Consider the following 24,371-nt stretch of genomic DNA (forward strand, 5'->3'; position numbering starts at 1 on the left):
GGAGAAACCCTGTCCATTGGCAGGAGCATCGGTTACCAAAGGACACAGGTTTCAGGTGAATAGTAAGCAAGGAAAGAGGGGGAATGATTTTTGTTTTGTGCAGCAAATGATTTTCTGTGATCCAGAAAATGCTACCTGAAATGATGGAAGCAAATTCAATAATAATTTTTGAAAGTAAAATCTGATAAATGTTTAGAAAGGAAATTTGCACAGCTGTGGGGACAAAGTAAGGAAAGAGATAAATTGGATAATTCTTTAAAATACCAGTATAACCACAATAGACCAAATGGTGACTTGTGCTGAAGGATTCTGTGAAAGAATGCAACTTTATAATAGGATTTCCCATAGAGTGAGTTTAAATGTTGAATGCATTTTCTAACTGAATTAGTAGTATTTAAAATACATCATTACTTAATCACATTATTATAGGTTGTTATGACCATATCAATAAACATTTAATATTTTGATTATCTGTTATTTTGAGGCTTATTTGACCATTGTTTTAATATTTTAAAGTAATTGAGACTTTAGTTTATGTTAAAATGTAATCATTTAATTTTTCATTTAGGTGCTGAGGGTTGTCAGACTGATTAAAATCTCACCAGCACTGGAAGACTTTGTCTACAAAATATTTGGGCCTGGAAAAAAGCTTGGCAGTTTGGTGGTCTTCACAGCCAGTCTTTTGATTGTGATGTCTTCCATTAGCCTTCAGATGTTCTGTTTTGTGGAGGAACTCGACAGATTTACAACATTTCCCAGGGTGAGGAACAATATAAATTCTTCTCCTTGTTCAGCAAGCACAAGATCCAACTTTATGGTGTGTCTTCTCAGATGAGAAAACACAGTTTACCCATCCTGCCTCCTGTTCAGTAAGAAGCTACCAATCTTAGATTTAAATTATTCATTGACCCAGCATTGAATACTTGTTGTGGGCGAAGTCTTTCCACACTGGTATCACTCTGCAGATTCATAGAGTTAGAGTTATAGATGGAAATAGGTGCTTCAGTCCAAATGATTCATGCTGAGCAGATATCCTAAACTGATCGAGTCCCATTTGCCAGCACCTATTCACTTGCCCATCCGGATGCCTTTCTAATGTTGTAATTGTACCAGCCTCCATTACCTCCTCTGGCAGCTCATTCCATCCACACACCATCCTCTGCGTGAAAATGTTACTCCTTTGGTCCCCATTATATCTTTCTTCTCTCACCTTAAACCTATGCTTTCTAGTTTTGGACTCCCCTATCCTGGGAAAAAGAACTTGGTTATTTACCTATTCATGTCCCTGATGATTTTATAAGTCTCTTTGACATCACCCCTCCAGGTGTAAAAAGCCCCAACCTATTCAGCCTCTCCTTAAAGCTTAAACCCTCCAGTCCCAGCAACATGCTTATAATTCTTTTCTGAACCTTTTCAAGTTTAACAACATCTTTCCTGTAGCAGGGAGACCAGAATTGAACGCAGTATTCCAAAAGTGGCCTAACCGATGTCCTGTACAGGTGCAACATGACATCCCAACTCCTATGCTCAGTGCACTGACCAATGAAGGCCAGTGTGCCAAAAATCATCTTGACCATCTTGCCCCTGCGACTCCACTTTCAAGGAACTATGCATCTGCACCCCTAGGTCTCTTTGTTCCACAGAGTCCTACCATTAACTGAATATGTCCTATCCTGACTTACCTTACCTCATGTTTATCTAAATTAAACTCCATCTGCCACTCTTTGGTCCATTGGTCCATCTGGTCAAGGTCCCATTGTACTCTGAGATAATCTTCTTCAAAACTTTTCTTAATTTCTCTCTTGAATTTTAAAATAATTTCCATATGACCAAGACACTCCCAACTAAATGTAAGGAACTTGAATAAAAAAAACAATGAAATGTGAGGGGCACTCAGCCTTTTAGACTACATCTGAGAGGGGTTGAATGTGAGATTAAAGACTTTTTTTACATACAGTTTTTAGCTTCTAACTTTCTTCACATGCTGCCTGAGCTTTGTGTGTTTCTGGCATTTGCAGTAACTATTTCAATTTATCCAACATTTTGTTGATTATTCTTGGAAGTTGCAATCATGTCTGGATGAAGACCAAATTAACAAGTGTTCCTGACAGCTATGTACCAGAGTATGAAAGATAGGTGCACATATCTATTCTGTATTGGTACCTTTTCCTTGAGGAGTGAACAGTTGCATTTACATAGCACCTTTCATCATGTCAGGACATCATTAAGCACTTTATAATTAATGAGGTTGTCTTGAAATGTCATTTGTGTTGTACATAAATGTAGAAGCCAGCATTTGCCTACTAAGCTCCCACAGATGGCAATATAGTACTGACTAAATCTTCTGCATTTGTGATGTTGGTTGAATGGAAAATTTGTACCATTGGAGTATAAGAGTAGGGAAGTCTTACTGCAACTTACAATGTGCTGGTGAGATTACATCTGGAGTACTATCAGCAGTTTAGGTCCCTTATTTAAGGAAAGATATTTCGTTGGAGGCAGTTCTGAGAAAGCTCACGAGGATGAGGGATGGTTCGAAAGCATTGCCTAATGAGCAAAGGCTTAACAGGTTAGGACTCTACTCGCTGGAGCTCAGAAGAATGATAGGTGATCCCATTGAGATATATAGGATTCTTAAGAGACTTGAATAAATGCTGAGAGGGTGTTTCCCTCATGGGAAATTTTAGCCATGATAAGGGGGAACCGATATTGGACTGGGATGGACAAAGTTAGACATCACATGACACCCGGGGTTATAGATCAACAAGTTTATTGGAAATCACAAGCTTCACCTGATGAAGGGGCTATACTCTGAAAGCTTGCGATTTCAAATAAACCTGTTAGACTATAACCTAGAGTCGGGGGAAAGTTTAGGACCAGAGAGCATAGTCTCAGAATAAAGGGGTGCCAATTTAAGACTGAGTTGAAGAGGAAACTCTTCTCTGAGGGTTGTGAGTCTTTGCAACGCCTTGCCACGGAGAGCTGTGGGGACAGTGTCCTTGTATATTTAAGGCTGAGGGATATAGATTCTTGATGAGTAGAGGAATGGAGCGAACCGGGAAACCAGGAAAGTCAATGTGAGGAATGTCGGATCAGCCATGATCCTATTGAGTGAACAGAGCAGGATGGAGGAGCCGAACAGCGTAATTCCATTTCTATTTCATATGGTCTTACTTTAGACTAGTGGAATCTGTCATAACAGTTCGACTAGCCTTGAAGGACTATGTCTAAGTAAAGTGTAGGCCCAGGTTTTCCAGATCATATGTTCATGTAAATATTTCAAGTTGAATTATTCAGCCCTCATTGCAGGAAATTACATAGAATCACATAAAATGTACATCATTGGAACAGACCATTCAACCCAATTATTCCCTGTCTGTCCATGTGAGCTTTCCTCCTGCCCACCTTCATCCCATCCCCTCATTGTAACTTATTTCCTTTCATCTCATGACTATCCTGCTTCCTCTTAAATGCATATGCTTTTAAATATAATTGTACCAGCCTCCACCACTTCCCCTGGCAGCTTGTTCCATATACACACCCCTCGCTGTGCGAAAAAGTTGCCTCTTAGATCATGGTAGTGGTAGTTAGTTCAGTTTTCTCACCAATCTGCATTTCTAATAACACTTGGAAATGACCAGTGCTGGTCTGGACCGGAGGTCCATTTTTAAGAGCAAAGGAATTGTTTGGACCAGTACCAGTCATTTCTCTGCCTTTTACTGTCTGTTAGAACTTTCTTGTGATACCTGCATTCATTTTATTAACGGTTATCCTATACTGATTGCTTTAGTTTTAGATTCCTTCTTCGGTGGAAACTTATTTTCTATGTCTTTTCTGAAGCAAGAGCCCCAACTTGTTTTAATTTTTAGTTTTAAGCTCTCAGTCCTGCCATCATTGTTGCAATTTTTCTTTGCAACTTCTTGAGTGTCTCATCATCCTCTATAAAACGGAGAGCAGAACTGAACAGAATTCCGTCTCGCTGCACAGATGGATTTAGTCACTTCCACTTCACTGAAACAGAAAGCTTTCAAATGCTGGCTAAGAATAGGTAACATTTTAAGAGTGATTAGAAGAAATTGCTGTGCTTTGCCGCAGCCTGCTGTGAGAGAATCCAAATTGCCCAAACGTGTCTTGGAGTTAAATCTGACAGAAGATTACCCAGTGTTCTTAGTAATTACAGCAATTCTCTTCCATTCAAGACTGTGCGAGAAAATTAGAGAGACCGATAGATGATGCTTGAATAATGTTTATAATTTTTGCTTCATTTTCTCCAGGCTTTTATGTCCATGTTCCAGATTATTACACAGGAAGGATGGGTTGACGTAATGGATCAAACTTTGATCGCCGTAGGACATGTATGGGCACCAGTAGTCGCCATTTATTTCATCTTGTACCACCTATTTGCAACATTGGTAGGTTTACCCATGTTACAATTCTTAATTTGTGTGTAAAATTTACCTTAATTTCCTCTTCAGAAAGGATTTGCATTTCTGTATTGTCTTTTGCGAACTCTGGTCATCCCAAGTTGCTTTACATCCAGGGCTGGGTACTTTGAAGTGTGGCTGACTGTTGTAACTTGGGAAAAGTGGTAGACAAAATGGTCACAGCAGACTTCTGAAAATTGGTAAAGCGGTAATGACCAAGTAACCATGTTTTGATGCTGTTCAAGGGATTAACCTTAGTCATAGAATCATAAAGTCATAGAGATGTACAGCATGGAAATAGACCCTTCGGTCCAACTCGTCCATGCTGACCAGATATCCCAACTCAACCTCCCAGCCCATATCCCTCCAAATCCTTTCTATTCATACACCCATCTAGATGTCTTTTAAATGTTGCAATTGTACCAGCCTCCACCACTTCATGAGGCAGCTCATTCCATACACGTACCACCCTCTGTGTGAAAAAGGTGCCCCTCAGGTCTCTCTCATATCTTTCCCCTCTCACTAGTTCTGGACTCCCCCAACCCAGGGAAGAGACTTTGTCTATTTATCCTATTCATGCCCCTCATAATTTTATAAACCTCTGTAAGGTCACCCCTCAGCCTTTAATGCTCCAGGGATAACAGGGCCAGCCTATTCAACCTTTCCCGAGAGCTCAAATCCTCCAATCCTGGCAACATCCTTGTAAATCTTTTCTGAACCCTGTCAAGTTTCACAAGTTTTCGACTTGAGTGTGTGTCGTAATTCTTTAGAATGGAGAAGGTTGATTCTTCTACATCTATCTGAGAGAGCCTTGGTTAAATGACTCATTTTAAAGCTGAAACTGAAACAGAATTGCCGGAGAAACTCAGCAGGTCTGGCAGCATCTATGGAAAGATAGCAGAGTCTTGGGTCCAGTGACCCTTCTTCAGAACTTACACATCTCTGGCAGTGCAGCATTTTTTCTGAAGAGGTAGTCTAGACTGCGGGCCCAAGCCCTGAAGTGGGACTTCAATATACAGTATAACGTTTTCACACTGAGGCAAGAATGCTACCCACAGAACCTCAGCTGTCACTGCTGTCATCCAAAATTCAGCCAGTAGACATTTTCTGCAAAACCCATCCTGTAATTTCGGAGCTGCTCCTCAATTACAAAAGTCAATTGCTGGGAAAATAAGATGCTGCAATTAATATCCCATTTCTGATTTTTTGTTAAATCACAAAGAAATGTAGTGAGTGTGTTTTTTTAATTGTTCCTTGTGAAAATTCCCACAAGAAATCAACTGATAAATTCCGTGATTATTTAAACAATAATAAAAGAGAAACAAAATCTTGCACCTTTGAGGCAACGTTCCTGACAAAGTCTTAAAGACAAAACAAGTTCTCAAGTCTGGAGAATGCAAAGTTAAGAATTACTCGATCTTTTCCTGCCTCCTTCCCATGATACTAATTTGCTTTCCAAAAATAATTTTCATAAAAACAGCTCAGCACCTGTGGCCATAATTAGAAGCCCCGTGCCAAGTATTTTGAGATCAAATCAAAATTCTATCTGGAAACACTCCTCAAATAGGCAAGTAGCTATACTAATTCTAAACTGAAATATGGCTTCTAGGCAACCCTGCTAATACCTGCTTTAAATTTAAAAAAACAGGCTATGCTGGAAATACTCAGCAGATCAGGCAGCATTTGTAGAGAGAGAACAAAGAATTTGTCTTTCTGGGAACAGAGAGGGGGCAAGAAGAAGAGAAAAAAGTAAAGATTTCCATTTCTGTAACAGCATATACAATCTCTGCTCATCCCAAAGATCTTTGCAAATACTTTTTTTAAAAATCATCACTGGCTAGACCAGTATTTATTGCCAATCCTTAACATCCTAACAAGATGGTAATAAGCTGCCTTTAGCCACTGCAGCTCATATGGTGGAACTTATCTGGAACAGTTTGACACAGTTGAGAACATTTTCCGTGAGCAGTTAAAAGTCATACAGCACATAAATAGACCTTTTGGTCCAACCAATCCCAAACTAAACTAGTCTCACCTGCCTGCTCCTGGTCCATATCCCTCCAAACCTTTCCTGTTAATGTATCTATCCAAGTGTTGTTTAAACATTGTAATTGTACCTGCATCCACCACTTTCTTAGGAAGTTCATTCCACACATGAACAACCCTCAGTGTAAAAAATCTGTCTCTTATGTCTTTTTTAAATCTCTCTCCTCTCACCTTAAAAATGTGCCCCCTAGTCTTGAAATCCCCCATGCTTGGGAAAAGACAATTATCATTACCCTCTATCTATACCTCATTATTTTATAAACTTCTGTCAGATCACCTGTCAACCTCCTGTGCTCCAGTGATAAAAGTCCCAGCCTATCCAGCCTTTCTTTATAACTCAAACCTAGTCAACCACATTGCTATAGGTCTGTAATAATATTTGGGCTGGACTCAATAAGGGTCACAGATTTCCTTTAATGGAAAGGAACCAGGTGGGATTTTACAACAATCTGGTAGCTAAATAATGGTCATCATTACTGAGACCACAAACATACAAGATAGGAGCAGGAGTAGACCATTCCATCCCTCGAGCCTGCTCCATCATTCAATATGATCATGGCTGATCATTGAGCTCAATATCCTAATCCCACCCTTCTCCATATCCCTTGATCCATTTAGTCACAAGAGCTATATCAAGCTCCTTCTTGAAAACAAATAATATTTTGGCCTCAACTATTTTCTGTTGTAGGAAATTCCACAGGCTCACCACTCTCTGGGTGAAGCAATTTCTCCTCATCTCAGTCCTAAAAGGTTTTCACTTGTTATTCTGAAACTGTGACCCCTGGTTCCAGACTTCCCCACCATCAGTAACATCCTTCCTGCATCTAACCTGTCTAGACCTGGTAGAAATGTATAGGTTTCTATGAGCTCCCCATCATTCTTCTAAAGTCCGGTGAATACAATCCTAACTGACCCAACCTCTCCTCATGCATCCGTCCTGCCATCCCAGAAATCAATTCAGTAAACCTTCACTGCACTCTCTCTCTCTGTAGCAAGAACATCCTCTGGAGACCAAATAAGACACCAGATAAGGAGACCAAAACAGCACAGGTGTGGTCTCACCAATGCCTTGTATGACTGCAGAAAAATATCCTTGTTCCTGTACTCGAATCCTCTCACTATGAAGGCCAATATACCATTTTCCTTCTTTACTGCCTGCTGCACCTGCATGCTTACTTTCAGCGACTGGTGCACAAGAACACCAGGCCTCAATGAATATTTCAATTTACAGCCATTCAAATAATAATCTGCCTCTCATTTTTGCAACCTAAGTGGATAACCTCACATTGATCCACATTATACTGCATCTGCCATGCATTTGCCCACTCATTCAGCCTGTCCTAATCACACTACAACATCTTTGCTTCTCCTCACAGCTCACCGTTCCCCCAGCTTTGTGTATTCTGAAGACTTTGAGACATTACATTTAGTTCCAATATCTAAATCATTAGCATATATTGTGAATACACACAAGTGTCCTACTAGTCACTGCCTGTCATTCAGTAAAAAGGTCTCTGTTACCTATCTGTGAACCAGTTTGCTGACCATCTCAAATCTCATCTGGTAACCTTCATGAGAAGCACCTTGCGGCTTCTAATTACATTAAAGGCACCGTATAAATTTTACTCCTGGCAATTGGCACTGCCGCCAGATCATTACATCTACCTGAGAGGGCAGATGGGGCCCTTTTTGCATTTCAGATGGCAGTGCACTACTCCCTTGGTGCAGTGCTAGGTGTCAGCTTAGATTACACATTCCTAAATTGTTCCGCACAGATCCAATTGTGTCATTCCTGGACCATCTGTGAGCGAACATTGGGGACCATGAGATGCCAGCACAGGAATTCCTCTGTCTCTCCAAACACCGTGCAGCCATTGCCTGTCCCAGAGGGATACACATGCTGAGCACAGCTTGCCGTGTAAATGCGCAACGATTATTCAGTGAAGTGCTCTTCATGACAAACCACTCGAGTGCTTTTCAAATTGCGCAACCTTGAATTCTGCTCTGCCTGGGATTCCCATCAGCATTGTAGTTACTGAGCAAACTATGTTCATTGAAATACCACTGGTTATTATGGTGCACACAATTCTTAAGCGAGTACTAGAAGCTTGATACAGAAATAGTACATGGATTTTGCAAGTGTTCTGCTGCATATAATCAATCCTGAAATCTTTGTTCATCATAAATTAAACCAGTAACCATTTACGAACAATTTTGTACTTAATAAATGCATACTTTCATGATCAATGGTTAGTTAATCAGATTTAAAGTATAAATATCTGATCAATTGTTTATATTCTTAATGTTCATGACCAAGAATTTGAAAACATATGTCAAATTCTAAAAAAGCACATTGGTTCCTCAACCAATATCATTACGATACGAATGATCTGCTCATTATTGCCTTGCTGTTTGTCAGAGCTTGCTGTGTGCAAATAGGCTGCAGTGATTCCTAAATTTCAAAGTGTTCCATCTTCCAAAGTATTTCATTGGCAGGGAAAATAAATTAAAGCTACTGCCTCAAGGTGTAAATCAGTAAACATGGGGTTCTGTGCAAACAGAGGTGTTGCAATTTCCCTTCTATCCATGTCAACCACAGTAATGTACACAACTGGTGGTAAGGGAGTGCTGGCCATTGGCTCCAGCTGTTCCACCACTTTTCCATTTTTGACTAATCCTCTTGTATGACACACACTCACAAACACACACACAGACAAACACACAGCCGCTCTCTCTCTCACACACGCACACATACATACACAGCCACTCTCTCTCTGTCTCTCTCTCTCTCTCTTTCTATCACACACACACATACACACACACACACACACACACACCAGATACAGCGGAGGCAGCCACTCTCTGCTGCTGACTTGCCTTCCTGACTTCAATCCTCTCTCCATCCCTCTTCAGACCACAATGCCTCCTAATTAGAGGCACTGCCTATAAAACCTACCCTAGCATATTGCTGGTTCAAATGTGGTCTGTAGACACAAATGGTTCCAGTTGCCAAAGGATTCAAAATCCTGAGGTTTCAGCCAATGTAAGAATAGTGTATCAAGAACAGTGGTGAAAACGCGACAGATTGTGGGGAATAGTCAAGTTAGCTTATTCCTGCTCTTTGTATTATGTAAAGTATTAAAATACTGAGAAAATATAAACTTGCAATTTTGTGAGTATTCTTGTCAGATGAGTTTCCAGTTCACAGAAGGTTGGGTTGAATTTAACGATTTGAGAAAGAGATTAATTTTTCTGGATTTGATGCTGCAAAGTGATGGTGTTGAGGAATAGGTGAAGACTTCAGTTTTATATTTAGCTTATTGTTTTTGCTTTATATAACAAACTTACTTTTATTAGTGAAGAAAATCTGCAGCTTTGTGTGCTTATGTTGCAATGAATGACAATCACATTAAAACAAAACAAATTCTATTTTCTATCAAGCTAGATTCCATTCGAGGAGCTAACCTAGCGATCAGCAGCTGGGATTAGAACGCTATATCATGGGAGCTAGTCCCATATTCTCACCAATCTCTGTGCAATGAGGTTACTCTTAAAATTAATGTTAAAATCATTCTTCAATTATTAAATGTTGGATAAAGTCTGCTTTTTGTGAAACTCTTTATTATTTCACATATAAATATGAAACTTTTTTATTGATTCTGAAGAATCTGAGCTTAATTTTTACCTTTAAAATTCTCAAAAATCGTGCACACAGGAATGTTGGCACTCGTGACTAGTGATTTCCTTCGAAAATCAAGTGAGGATCATACTCCTAAACATCCTAATTCTGAAACTACTTATTGGAAACGTTGTAGATGAATATTTAATCTGTAAAGCCTTCCTCATCTCAGCATTAAATTTAAGAACGGTGTCCCTAGTCAGACTCTCTGACCCAGAAAAACGAAGAATAAAGTGGATTTATATTTTAACATGGTAAAATAGTTAGAATAGTTAAGTCCTTATTTTTGACTAGGGCAGGTTTGATGAGCTAAAGGGTCTTTTTCTGTGCTATAGACTTCAATGACTGTGAGTCTATGACTAAAACATTCCAAGGTGGTTCAAGGAGGTTGGGGGTGGGGCACAGTTACCAAAGATTATTTGACACCAATCACATCAGAAAATATTTAGGCAAGTGATCTGGATCTTGCTAAGAGAGGTAAGGATTTAAATAACAGCTGAAGGCAGGGTTGATGATAATGGACTTGAGTTCAAATCCTGCATGGCAGCTGCTGAAATTTCAATTCAATTAATAAAAATCTGGAGTTGAAACTGGTCTCAGTCATAATGACCATGAAACTACTATCAAGACCCAACTGGTCACTAATGTTCTTTAGGACAGGAAATCTGCTTTCATTACCTAGCCTGATTCTATGTGACTTTAGACCCATAGTAATGTGGTAGACCATTAACTACCTTCTGAAAAAACTAAGCAAATCTAGACTCAACCGACACGTAAGACTATAATTTGCAAAAAGGATAAATAAATGCGATTTTGCTGAATGCAAGCAGCATTTGAAACAAAATATGTGAACTCAGAGTGCAAAGCGAAATGAGAAAGTCCAAATTGATAGCTATTTCAGAGATATGGCTGCCAGATGACATGGGTTGTGCAATGATCCTGCTCCTTTAAGAAGGTAATTCTGTCCTTGTGTTTTTTTTCATGAGGGAACGTAAAGGCAGAGGTTCTGACATGTCTGGAAATATCTACTTGAAAAGGCTTTTCAAGTTTTCTTGTAACACCTGTATAATGAAAGGAGAGTGGCCAGTTCTCCCAATTCAGAGTTTTTCTGATTTGGTTTGTTTTGGTTATAGCGAGCAGTCTGTTTGAGACTGCTGGTCAAAGAAACAGCTCCATGTTGGTCCTCTCACTGACATCTCTCTCCTGTAAGAACCTGTGCTTGATTTAGCCTTTTTAGCATTGGAGTTGTTTCTGTGATGCAGCAAGTATTTGGAACAGCATCATTAAGTTGCGATAGAGTCACGTGGGTTTTCATCTCGGTTAAGTGATTCTAAATTCAGTTCTCTTTTGTTCATGTTTCATTCAGTAGTCTGTAAATAAATTCTGTTTTGTTTAAAATTGAGTGGTTGGGCCAGCTCTATCTCTCCCGGAAAACCCACTTTACGTCTGCTTAAAGCAACTAGAAAATTTAGGGTCTGGGCTACTTTTCTGAAATGTTTTGAGGGGATATGGCCTGGAAATATTGAAGGATACAGAGATATTTAGACATAATAGGAACGCTTGGATAACGTGGAGAGGTGGCTTTCTTAGATAGTGATAGCAGTATCACAAAGGGCACAATGGCATAAGTTCAGGAGACCAAGTTCTGGAAACCATTTATGTAGAAGTAAGAAATGATACAGGCTAGAAGACATTGGTGTGGTTTCCATGCCCTTAATAGTAAACATACGGTAGGCTGGAGCATAAAGAAATAAATCTTGAGATTTTAACAGAAAAGTTCAGCAATAATCAAGAGACCTATACCTGTGAGACAAGAAGAGTCAGATGGGTCAAATTTGCCAAGTTGAGTTCATAGAATGCTTTCAGGATAGCTTTGGAACAAGAGAGCAGGCAAAGCCAGAGCTGGTATTGTGCAGCGAGATAAGATTAATTAATGGGCTCATGAGGGAAGGTACCCCAAGGTATCACTGGCCATAATATGATGGAATTGTATTTTCACTTTGAGGGAGAGAGGAATTGCTCCAACACAGTTTTGTAAAATTTAAATAAGCGAAATTAGTGCAAGAAGATTTCACAGTTCATAGCAAATAATTGTCTGGAATCAGTTAAGTGAGACTTAAATATTTGTTATAGATCTTTTTTTTTCTCTGGATTTAAGTCTCCGTAGTGGATAATGTCAGGAAAATGGGATATGACATTGTTTTGATGTTGGTTTTAAGATCTTTCAAACTCTGTTGTACATTTAGGTAGCTTTGTTTGTTTCATTTTTGTTTAAATTTGTAATAAATGTCTGTCAAAGAAACAATTTAGACTTGTGTGATTGTTTCAATGAATTAATTAAATTAAAAGAACAGACAATCTATGAGGCCTGATTCCAGGATCTGTCTTGTCCAGTAGTATTATCAGCTGAGATCTGAAGTGAGTGCTGTTGCCAGGATTGAAATTCATTGAAATTATGAGGGATCTGGATCTTTTTTAAAGAAATAGATATATAGAGGAACTGAACATATTTTGTGAAGCTTATTGCATGTATTGGATTTTCAAGATAGCTTTGAATATTGCTAAGCGTTTTATGGGAGAAGAAGACATACTATAAACCATTTGAAATTTTTGACTAAGGCTAACCTGAGATAAACTGAAGGTCGAAATGAAAATTGGATCTTGTAAGGAAGAGATGCTGAAAGTGATTATCTAAAATTTAGAATTAGATAAAGATAAGAGATCACAACTAGAGCTAGCTAAGACATAGTTAGTAATGAAAAAAGACTTAAGTCTTAGAATCATAGAGATGTACAGCATGGAAACAGACCCTTCAGTCTAACTTGTCCATGCTGACCAGATATCCCAACCCAATCTATTCCCACCTGCCAGCACCCGGCCCATATCCCCCAAACCATTCCTTTTAATATACTCATCCAGATGCCTTTTAAATGTTGTAATTGTACTCGCCTCCACCACTTCCTCTGGCAGCTTATTCCATACACGTATCACCCTCTGCATGAAAACGTTGCCCCTCAGGTCTGTTTTATATCTTTCCCCCTCACCCTAAACCTATGTCCTCTAGTTCTGGACTCACTCACCCAAGGGACAAGTCCTTGTCTATTTATTCTATCCATGCCCCTCATGATTTTATAAACCTCTATAAGGTCACCCCTCAGCCTCCGACGTTCCAGGGAAAATAGCCCCAGCCTGATCAGCCTCCCCCTGTAGCTAAAATCCTCCAACCCTGACAACTTCCTTTTCTGAACCCTTTCAAGTTTCACAACATCCTTCCGATATGAAGGAGACCAGAATTGCACACAATATTCCAACAGTGGCCTAACCAATGTCCTGTATAGCCGCAACATGACCTCCCAACTCCTGTACTCAATACTCTGACCAACAAAGCTGGAGCAAAAAGTGAGAGAAGGAGAATTATTCTAAAAAATGAAAAGAAAGAAGGCTCGAAAATAACAAAGCTTGAAAGGGAATGGCGGTGGAATTAAAGTCTTGAACTCAAGAGCTAGGGAAAATAGGCAACAGGATTTGGCTAGAGGAAATCTTTGTGAAGAAGAAAAGCAGAGGTAATATCTCAGAAGATGATTCTTATTCCATTGGCATTTTGATTTCACTAAAAATCTACATTTAGTGCCTAAATATACTTAGAATTGAGTCAAACAATATTTTACCTACTTGGAAAGGTAGCTATGATGTGGAAGTGCTGGTGTTGGACTGGGGTGGACAAAGTCTGAAGTCACATGACACCAAGTTATGGTCCAACAGGTTTATTTAAAATCACAAGCTTTTGGAGCGCTGCTGCTTTGTCAGGTGAAGTGCTTCAAATAAACCTGTTGGCCAATAACATGGCGTCATGTGATTTCTGGAAGGGCAACTGAGCAGACAAAGTGGCCAAAAAATGTTTGGAACACGAGCTCACTGTTGGAGTGTTTTGACGGGTATCAGCTGGGACTGTGTAGATTACTTTGTTTGTAAAACAACCTGTGGATTATGAAACTGTTACGAAAGCCATCCTCAATCCTTATGAGCTTGCCCCTGAAGCTTATGAATTAATATTTAGAACTACAATGAAGACGTCCAATCTGAACCTTTATCAAATTTGCAAGTGCGAAAGAAAGCTGTAGGATCAATAGACTAGATCACTGATGTTGGACAAAAAATGAAAATGTAAGTGAAATTATGACGATGAAAGAATTCCAAAAATGGCACTCCTGAAAACCTAAAAATGTACTGAGATGCGATTTAAGTATCAAAGATCAGCGAAGCAAGAGCTCAGAGTCAAACGTTGTTGAAAAGCACAGCTAGTCAGGCAGAATCCGAGGAGCAGGAGAGTCGATGCTTTGAGCATAAGCTCTTCAGCATTTCTGATAAAGAGCTTATGCTTGAAACGTCAATTCTCCTGCTCCTTGGATGCTGCCTGACCTGCTGTGCTTTTTCCAGCGCCACACTCTCGACTCTGATCTCCAGCATCTGCAGTCCTTACTTGCTCCAAAGCAGCAGCTGAGGCAGGTAACTATGATATCTCTCACAGACAGTTACAAGTGGGGAGATGGTCAAATGGGAATTCACCAGGAAAGTGGAGGAATAAAAGGTCTGTAGATGGAATAAATACTGGTTTTAGGGAACAAACAGTGACACCAAAATAATAAAGTAGAAACCAAAATGTGATACAGAGAAAGTAATATACTTCCAATGACATGCCAAAGCCAGTTAATGGATGTTAAAGAGATTGTAGTGGTAGGAATGCGCTATTGAATACACAGAAAAGAGGGCAGGAAATAGGTGTTAAAACAGTGTCATAGTACAAACATAATGTATTTATTTAGAATGTACTAAAAAGGAAGAGATGCCTCAGGATTGTCAAAAAAACCCTGCTTTGAACATTGATAAAGTGAATTACCACTCAGGATTCTGAATATTTTATCTCAAAGGAGAGTTATTTCATTATGCTTCAAATCGAAAAGATAAACCAATAAAGATGTCATGAGACTCTGGAGCAAGTCAGTTATTGATACTGAATGATGATACATTTATCTTCCAGAGAAGTTAATGAAGGAAAAGATATTAATTGGACGTACACACAAAGGTCTCAAACCAGGTCCAAGACATAGAGTTGCATTAAAGAGTAATTTAGTAAATGGAGAATTTGTGGTTGGAATAATGAAACAAATCACCAGGGCAGGTATTGATTTTATCTTGGGAAATGGTTTGGCTGATTCATAAATATTGGCCTCACTGAGTGTGGTAAAAGTATTTGCAGCTGCGGTAAACAAAACTGAGATTCCAAAGGAGGAACATCCTGGATTACTTTCTAACTGATGGAATGAGATCTTGAGGACATAAAATAATACAGGAAGAAGAGGAGTCTATGAGAGAGAGAGAGAGATGGTTTGGAAATTCATATTTCAGATGCAATTTTTTAAAAACACATTTGTTTTAAAAAGATAAGGTCCTCGAAGATTACAAAGAGATCTAAATCAATTGGACCAATGGTCTTAGGAGATGGCATTTAATTTGAATAAGTGTGAACTGTTGCGTAGTGGTAATACAAACAAGGACAGGTCTTATACAATTAATAATAGGGCCTTGGGTAGTGTTGTAGAACAGAGGGACCTCATGTTTGCATCACAGGTAGACAGAGAAGTTAAGAAGGTGTTTAGCACGCTTGCCTTCAATGTTCAGACCTTTGAGTATCGGAGTTGAAACATCATGTTGAGGTTGTACAGAACGTTTGTGAGACCAGAAAGACTGGCAATCTTTACACTGAGGCTTAGGAGGCTGCGGGGTGACCTCACTGGGGTTTATAAAATCATGTGGGGCATGGATAAGGTAATAACAAGGGTCTTTTCCCTAGGGTGGGAGAGTTCAAAACTAGAGGGCATATTTTTAAGGTGAGAAGAAAAAGTTTTAAATAGGACCTGAGAGAGGCAATGTTTTGCACAGAGAGTGGTTCGTGTGTGGGATGAACTACCACAGAAAGTGGTGTATGCAGGAACAGTTACAACATAGAAGACATTTGGATAAATCGATGAAAAGAAAATGTTTGGAGGGATATGGGCCAAGCCAAGCAGCTGGGACTGGTTTAGTTTGAGAACATGATCAGTGCGCACTGATTGGACCAAGGGGTCTGTTTCCGTACTGTATGACTTTAAAGGTAAAGAGAATGAGGTTGACATGTTTAACATACCTTCTTGAATATAAATACAACAAATGGACCCTGAGTTGAAGAGTTATACCAAGTAACCTATTCCAAAACTGAGCCAGAACAATACCTGAGTGTTAGCTCTTAAGAGACAAACACTAATGAGAAAATGGAGACCACCTCCAATACCAGCTGATAAGGAACAAGCAGTAGTCTATCAGGTGATAGTTTCCTCTGAGTATCATAATGAAATGTTATAAGAAAGTCACAAATTCCAAAGGCAGAAGGTGCTGTCTAGGGAGCTTGATGAATTTCTGCAGTGCATCTTGTAGATAGTGCACAGTGATGCTACTGAGTATTAATGGTAGAGGGAGTGAATGGTTGTGGTGGGGTATCATCCAAGCAGGCTGCTTTATCTTGGGTGTCATGTTTTTTGAGTGTTTGAACTGCATCCATCCAGGCAAGTAGAATGTATTCCATCAGACTCTTGAGTTATGCCTTGTAGATGTTGGACAGGCTTAGGGGAGTCAGAAGGTGAGTTACTCACTGCAAGACCCCTAGCCTCTGACCTGCTTTTGTAGCCACAGTAATGTCTTGTTCAGTACTTGCTCAACAGTTACCCACTCAGAATGTGGTTGGTGAGGGCTTCTGTGGTAGTACTGCCATATAATGTCAAAGGGTGATGTTTAGATTCTCTCTTCTTTGGAAATGGTCATCGTCTGGCACTTGTGTAGCATAAATGTTACTTGTCACGTGTCAATCCAAACCTGGATATCATTACTTTCGTTTTCACTCCTAGTATTTAACAAAGTCTTCACTAAACTCACTTTGAAGCCATAGTCTTTCCATTCAAATCTGGGTATTGTCTGAGTCTATAAGGCATAGCAGCAGATATGGGCCATCCAGACCATCAAGTCCACCCCATCACTCAATATGGTCATAGCTGGTGTGATAAGCCTCAAATGTGATTCCCAACTCACTACTGCATGGCAATTTTGACACGAGCAGGTACATGTACAATATAGACAAGAGAAGCAAGGCTTACTCACCTTGGAGAAGAGTGAATCAACAGAAAATGTTTCCACTGTCAGGAAATTTAGTAAACATAGGACGTAGATTTAAGGTAATCAGCACAGATGTTTGGGAGATGAGGAGAAGTTTACTCATGCAGATAGTTGTTATGGTCTGGAATTCACTGCCTGATAGATCACATTCAGTGGGACCTTTCAAAAACAAATTAGAAGAGAGAAACAGCAGAGGCAGTGGGAATACTTGGCTAGCTCTTTCAAAGAGCTAACATAGACACAATGGGCTGAATGACCTCCCAATGAATGTAGGAGAAGAAGTAGGCCATTCAGCCCATCGAGTCTGCTCTACCATTCAATGGGATCTTGGATGACCTGGTAATCTTCCACTTCACTGTCCTGTCTTTTCCCCAATTCCCTTGATTTGCTTCCTAATTCAAAATCCGTCTGTGTCAGCCTTGAATATAAAGTTATCTTAAAGTTATGGAGACATTGCTTCACAACCCAGCCTCTAAAGTACTCTGTAGTAAAGCATTATACAGATTCACTACCCTCTGAAAGAAGAAATTCCTTCATATCTCTGACTTGGATGGGTAACGTCTCATTCTGAGATGGTGCCCCCAGTCCTAAACTCTCCCACAAGAGGAAACAACCTCTCTTGACTTACCCTATCAGCTTTCCTCAGAGTCAAGTACCTTCAGTAAGTCTTTCCTCATTCTTCTGAACTCCAATGAGCACGGTCAATCCCCTCAACCCTTCCTTCTGAGACAGTCCTTCCATATTTCAGAGCAGCCTAGTGAACCTTCTCTGGACTGCCTCCAATGCCAGAATGTCTTTCCTTAGATAAGGGGACCAAAATTGTTCACAGTACTCCAGGTGTGGTCTGACACATGCCTTGTATAGTTGTAGCAAGACCTTTCCATTTTTATACTCCATTTCATTTGAAATAAAGGCTGACATTCTATTTGCTTTCCCTATTTCCTGCTGAACTTGGATGATTTATACAACTTCTTGTGATTTATATACAGGCACTCCCAAATTCCTCTGTACTGTAGTCTTCCACAGTCTTTGTGCGTTTAATGTATCATTCAGCTGAAACATTCTTCCTGTCAAAGTCCATAATTTCACATTTTTACACATTATATCCCATTAACTAAGTTTTTGCCAACCCGCTTAACCTGCTTATGTCCCCTTACAAACTCTTTGTGCCATCCTCAGCACCTGTTTTCCCACTTATTTTTGTCTTGTTACATATGGACGTGGACTGCTTCTGTATTTGAGAAGTCACAAATAGTTCTGAACATTGTGCAGTCATCATTGAACATCCTTACTTCTGATCTTATGATGGAGGGAAGGTCATCAATGAAACAACTGAAGATGGTTGGGACCAGTACACTACCCTGAAGAATTCCTGCTGAGATGATTAACCTTCACCAACTACAACCAACTCCCTTTGTGCTATGTATGACTCTAACCAGTATAAAGTTTTCCCTGGACTCTCATTAACTCCAATTTTAATTGGCTTCCTTGATGCCAGACTTGGTCAAATGCAGCCTTGCTATCAATTGCAGTCACTCTCACTTTACCTCTTGAATTCAGCTCTTTTGTCCATGTTTAAACTAAGGCTATAATGACGTCAGGAACTAAGTGGCCTTGTGGAACATATATTGAGCATCGTAGAGCAGTTAATGCTGAGCAGGTGCTGTTTGATAGGACTGTTAATGACAATAGACTGATGGGACGGTAATTGGCTGAGTTGGATTTGTCCTGCTTTTTGTATACAGGATATACCTGGGCAAATTTCCACAATGTTGGGAAGATGCTAGTGTTATAGCTGTACTGGGATAGCTTTGCTAGAAATGTGGCAAGTTCTGGAGCACAAGTCTTCAGTACTATTGCCAGAGTGTTGTCAGGGCCCATGGCTTGTGTAATATAAGCCATTTACTGATATTATGTGGAGTAAATGAAATGGCTGAAGATTAATATCTGTGGTGCTGAGGATCTCTGGAGAAGTCAAGATGCATCACTGATTCAGCATTACAGACTGAAGATAGTTGCAAATGATTTGGCCTTATCTTTCACACTGACGTGCTAGGCTCCTTCATTTTTGAAGATGGGGATTTTTTGTGGAGCCTCCTCTTTCAGTGAATTCTTTAATTGTCCACCAATGGTCATGACAAGATGTGGCAGACTGCAGAGCTTAGATCTGATTTGTTGGGTGTGGAATCTCTAAGGCTTGGTCTATTACTTGTTGCTTCTGCTGTTTGACATAAAAAGTTGTCCCGTCTTAGAGCTTCACCAGATTGGCATCTTATTTTTCGGTGTATCATGTGCTGCTCCTGGTATGCCCTCCTATACTCTTCATTGAACCTTCATTGTTGCAGAAGACATATTCTTGCTTGTCTGTGGGGAACCATAAATAATAAGTTTTATTGGACTTAATTGAATAAAAAAGACTCAATAATATAAATTATGTATTGAGTACTGCAGACCGAATAAATAATCAGCAAGTATGTCATATTAACATGTTAAAGAGATATTATGACTTGGAGGATTGTGTATTTATTATGGTAGTGAAATTAAAATATCAGTGCAATTGGATAATGAATCAGCAATTGAAAATTCAAAAGTTGATTTTCTAAAAATCAGATTGATAATAATAAGAGGTGCTTAAACAGTTAGATAATTTAATGGAATATTAGATATCTCAGTTACTTGTGGACGTTATTACAGACTCATAAATCAATTTGTGTGACTAGGCCAGGAAAAGCATCGCTGGCTGTTCATGATGTTAACGTAGGGGGAGGATTACTGATAAAATAACATCCTTACAGACTCAATCCTGACAAATTAGCTCATGTGAGGGAATAGATTTTACATTATTGAACCTAATCCAAGTAATTGGAGCTCGTTTATCACGATGGTGCCAAAACCGGATGGCTCACAAAAATTACAAAGTTAACATAGTAACTAAAGCAAACTCCTGTCCTATTTCAAGATTGGAGAGCTGTATTGAAAGAATTGGACAAAATCAACTTACCAAAAGGATATTGGGAAGACCCACTAAATGATAGAACTGGAGAATTATCAGCTAGATTTTATGAATGCAAAGTCATACTTTTTGGGATGATGAATGCACCAGCAATGTTCCGGTGATTAATCGATAAAGTTATTTTTCAAAGAAACTAAATGCATAACTACAAAAATCATTATCACTGGCAAAAGAGGCAACAAGTCTTACATTAGCTCTGCATCTACATCTCTAAAAATCGTGGAGACAATGCCATGTATACACACAGCACAAGATTTTGATTTTTTTTTGCCTAAGATTTGGGAGCTTAGAATTGTTTGTTGGAGTTTATTACTCCAGCTATACAATTTAAAATCATTCATGTAGTTGAATAGACAATATTCTGGCTTATGCTATATTTAGGGTGCACATGAGCAAAAATGAACACTGTGACCCAGTTAGACTTGTGTAAGATCTGGCTGTCAGGAAAGACATTGTGTGTTCAATGTTAATATATTATTATTGTTAATATAATTTAGAAATTATGTTTTTAAAATGTTTTTTATGTTGAGAATATATTGTTATCCTCATTCATGGAATGCATGATGAGGTGTGATAAAATGAGTAATTTTTATAGCTTGGATTTTAGAAGTGTGGCATATTGAGGTGTTACTTTGGTGAAGTGACTTCAAAATAAAACAAGTTCATACAGTCCTTCAGTAACACTGATTAATTTAGTATATATTAGGGAGCATGGGGCCCTGGAGTGCCAATGGAAGATTGTTTTAGTTTACAATGGGTGCAGTAAACATTGAAAGCCCTTTATCCGATTTGGTTCAGGGTTGTTAACCTGAGCTAGTCAGGAAGCTCTGGCTGACAGATATAAACTAGAGTCTCTCTATTTTGATTTAATTCCTGCCCTCCCCTTCACTGTTTGATCACACAGCATTGCTCTTTTGCGAAGGGCACTACTTGTCACTGGCCACCCAAGTGTTTTCCTATCTTCCTGCTGGTGGAAATTGAATACAGATTCATGCACTTTGTGTCTCTCACTGTGTCTCACACCTGCACGCACACACCATGGGTGCTGGGGAAAAAATAAGCACTACCGCAGTTAGGTAAAGAAAAAGAAAAAAAAAGTAAAAACAAAATAAAATGTTTTACAAAGAGCACTGCATGTCACTGGCCACTCGGGTGTTTTCCTATCTTCCTGGTGGAGGAAATTGAAAAAAAAGGGAAAAAAAAAGGAAAAGAAATAAACTGGAGTCTCTCTATTTTGATTTAGTCCCTGCCCTCCCCTTCACTGTCTGATCACACAGCATTGCCCTTTGATGCGAAGGGCACTACTTGTCACAGGCCACTTGGGTGTTTTCCTATCTTCCTGGTGGTGGAAATTGAATACAGATTTGTGCACCTTGTGTCTCTCACTGTGTCTCACACCTGCACGGACACACCATGAGTGCTGGGGAAAAAATAAGCACTACCGCAGTTAGGTGGTAGTGCGGGGTTTAAAAAAGAAAATAAAGAAAGAGAAAAAAAATAAATAAATAAACTGGAGTCTCAGAGAGTCTTCTCACTCAGGATCTGGCTCGGAGCTAACTGGTCAAAGCCCAGGTACAGTGCTTGTGTAAATAAAGGGTGACTTGCTGGCTGCCTACTATTGCCTACCATTGTGTGGCATTTCAGTGATGGTGAGAGCAAACAATATGCTCCTGACAAAAATTCACTCACAGCGATCATTTTTGATTCTGGGTAAGCATTTCTGGCATCATGCCTTTATTTGGGAAGCTATACTTGTTTGATCCTGCTGTCAAAGACTGTGCCAAGTGTGTGGAAAGAATATGTTTTTTCCCTGGGCAAATTACACTGGGGCCAGAGGAAAGCAACAGGTAATTCACCTGACAGCTTGTCGACCTGCAACAATTTGAGTTATTAGGAGCCTTACTTTCCCTGAGGCACCAGATACTAAAACCTTTCAAATGTTGACAGATTTAGTCAAGGAATGCTACCTCCCCAAGCCTCCTCTAATTCTGAGACACTATTGGTTTTATTCTGCAGTCTGAGAACGAGGGGAATCCATATCATTTCTTTTTGAGGCAGGTAGGACAACTGGCAGAGGCGTGTGATTTTGGGTGAACCCTGAATGAGATGCTGAGAGGCCATTTGGCGTGTGGGATTAAAGATGTAACCATGCAAAAGCACCAGAGGCAAAGGAAGTATGTCTCCTGAGGTGCTCCAGTTGCGTGAGACAGGCTCTGGTCCAGTACCCGCCACTCATGTCCTCGTCAGAGTCAAAGGAACCATACTTGGGGTGAAATGTCCCAGGCCAAGCTACCAGAAAACAAACAGGCCGACATCCCTGGACTTGAGGAGCAGGGATGTAGTCAGGAGTGTGGTTCTGGAAAAGCATAGCAGATCAGGCAGCATCCGAGGAGCAGGAAAATCAACGTTCCAGACAAAAGCCCTTCATCAGGAATGAGACTGGGAGACTGGGTGGAGAGATAAATGGGAAGGAGATGGGGCTGCGGGGAGTGTAGCTGAGAGTGAAATAGGTGGTTGGGGTTGGGGGTAAAGGTGATAGGTCAGAGGGGAGGGTGGAGTGAATAGGTGGGAAAGAAGATGGACAGATGGGACAAGTCATGAGGACAGTACTGAGCTGGAAGGTTGGAACTGGGGTAAGGTGGGGGGAGGGGAAGTGAAGAAACTGGTGAAATCCACATTGGTGCCATGTGGTTGGAAGGTCCCGAAGCGGAAGATGACATCTTCTTCCTCCAGGCATTGGCCGGTAAGGGAGTGGTGATGGAGGAGGCCCTGGACCTGCATGTCCTCAGCAGAGTGGGAGGGGGAGTTGAAGTGTTCGGTCACGGGGTGGTGGGGTTGTTTGGTGCGAGTGTCCTGGAGATGTTCTCTAAAGCTTTCTGCAAGTAGGCGTCCTATATCCCCAATATAGAGGAGACTGCATTGGGAACAATGGATACAGTAAATGACATGTGGAAGTGCAGGTGAAACTTTGATGCATGTGGAACACTTCTTTGGGGCCGTAGACGGAGGTGAGGGGGGAGTTGTGGGCGCAAGTTTTGCATTTTCTGAGGCAGCAGCGGAAGGTGCCAGGATGGGAGGGTGGGTTATTGGCGGGGGGATGTAATGATTGGAATGATGTTAACCAGGTGAATCTTGCTGAGTATGAAAACACTGATCGGTGCTGTTAACCTAAACCAATCAGCAAGTCTTGACTGACATGTAAATGGGAACCTCCCCTCCCCTTCACTGTTTTGATCACACAGCATTGCCCTTTGATGTGAAGGGCACTGCTCGTCACAGGCCACTCGGGTGTTTTCCTACTTTTCCTGGTGGTGGAAATTAAATAAAGATTTGTGCACTTTATGTCTCTCACTGTGTCTCACAGCTGCACACACACACACACACCATGGGTGCTGGGAAAAAAATAAGCACTACCGCAGTTAGGCGGTAGTGTGGGGGTTAAAAAAAATAAAAAAAAGAAAAAAAAAAAGTAAATGGGAACCTCAAACAGTCTCCTTCTTCTAGGAACTGGCTCTGAGCTGGCTGGTCAGAGTCCATGGACTGTGGTCATGTAAGTAAAGGGTGACAGGATACTGGCCGCTGTGCAGTTATTTCACTAGAAAAGTTTAATTTGTGCAACTTCCAAATCAGGAGTGTTTGGTTAGAAATCTTCAGGTTATTAGAAGCTGAGAAAAGCTAAGCTCCGTTTTGTAAGTATTCAGCTAAGATGAGTTCACAGGAAAGAATTGGGAAGAATCAGTTAAACATGGACCAGATTCTGAAATACAAGACCTTCCACCCAAACACAAACAAGAGACAGCGCATTAGGACCCTGTTCAAAAGGGCTACAACATACTCCCGACCTGCTAAGGGAAGAATACCCTCTACAAAGGATGGATGTTCCCACATCTTCATCTGCTGATGCCTAACAGATAAACAGCTTGACGAGGACATGCCATGACCTAACTCTCTAGCTCCACTACCTTATATAAAAAAAATCTTGGAACTGACAGCCAGACTTCTCTGA

At 40.2% G+C, this 24,371-nt stretch overlaps 1 protein-coding gene across 3 annotated transcripts in view; it reads left to right on the forward strand.

The window, feature by feature from the left end:
* The window catches only part of nalcn (sodium leak channel, non-selective), a 296,823-nt gene that overhangs the window by 106,401 nt on the left and 166,051 nt on the right, over window positions 1-24,371 (forward strand). For all 3 annotated transcript variants that reach the window (XM_060826499.1, XM_060826500.1, XM_060826501.1), the window contains 2 exons: window positions 569-760; window positions 4,275-4,412. In XM_060826499.1, coding sequence (XP_060682482.1) covers window positions 569-760; window positions 4,275-4,412 — 330 coding nt within the window. The remainder of the gene's footprint in view (window positions 1-568; window positions 761-4,274; window positions 4,413-24,371) is intronic.

Source organism: Hemiscyllium ocellatum, chromosome 6 (genome assembly GCF_020745735.1).
Source record: "Hemiscyllium ocellatum isolate sHemOce1 chromosome 6, sHemOce1.pat.X.cur, whole genome shotgun sequence".
NCBI classification, from domain to species: Eukaryota; Metazoa; Chordata; class Chondrichthyes; order Orectolobiformes; family Hemiscylliidae; genus Hemiscyllium; species Hemiscyllium ocellatum.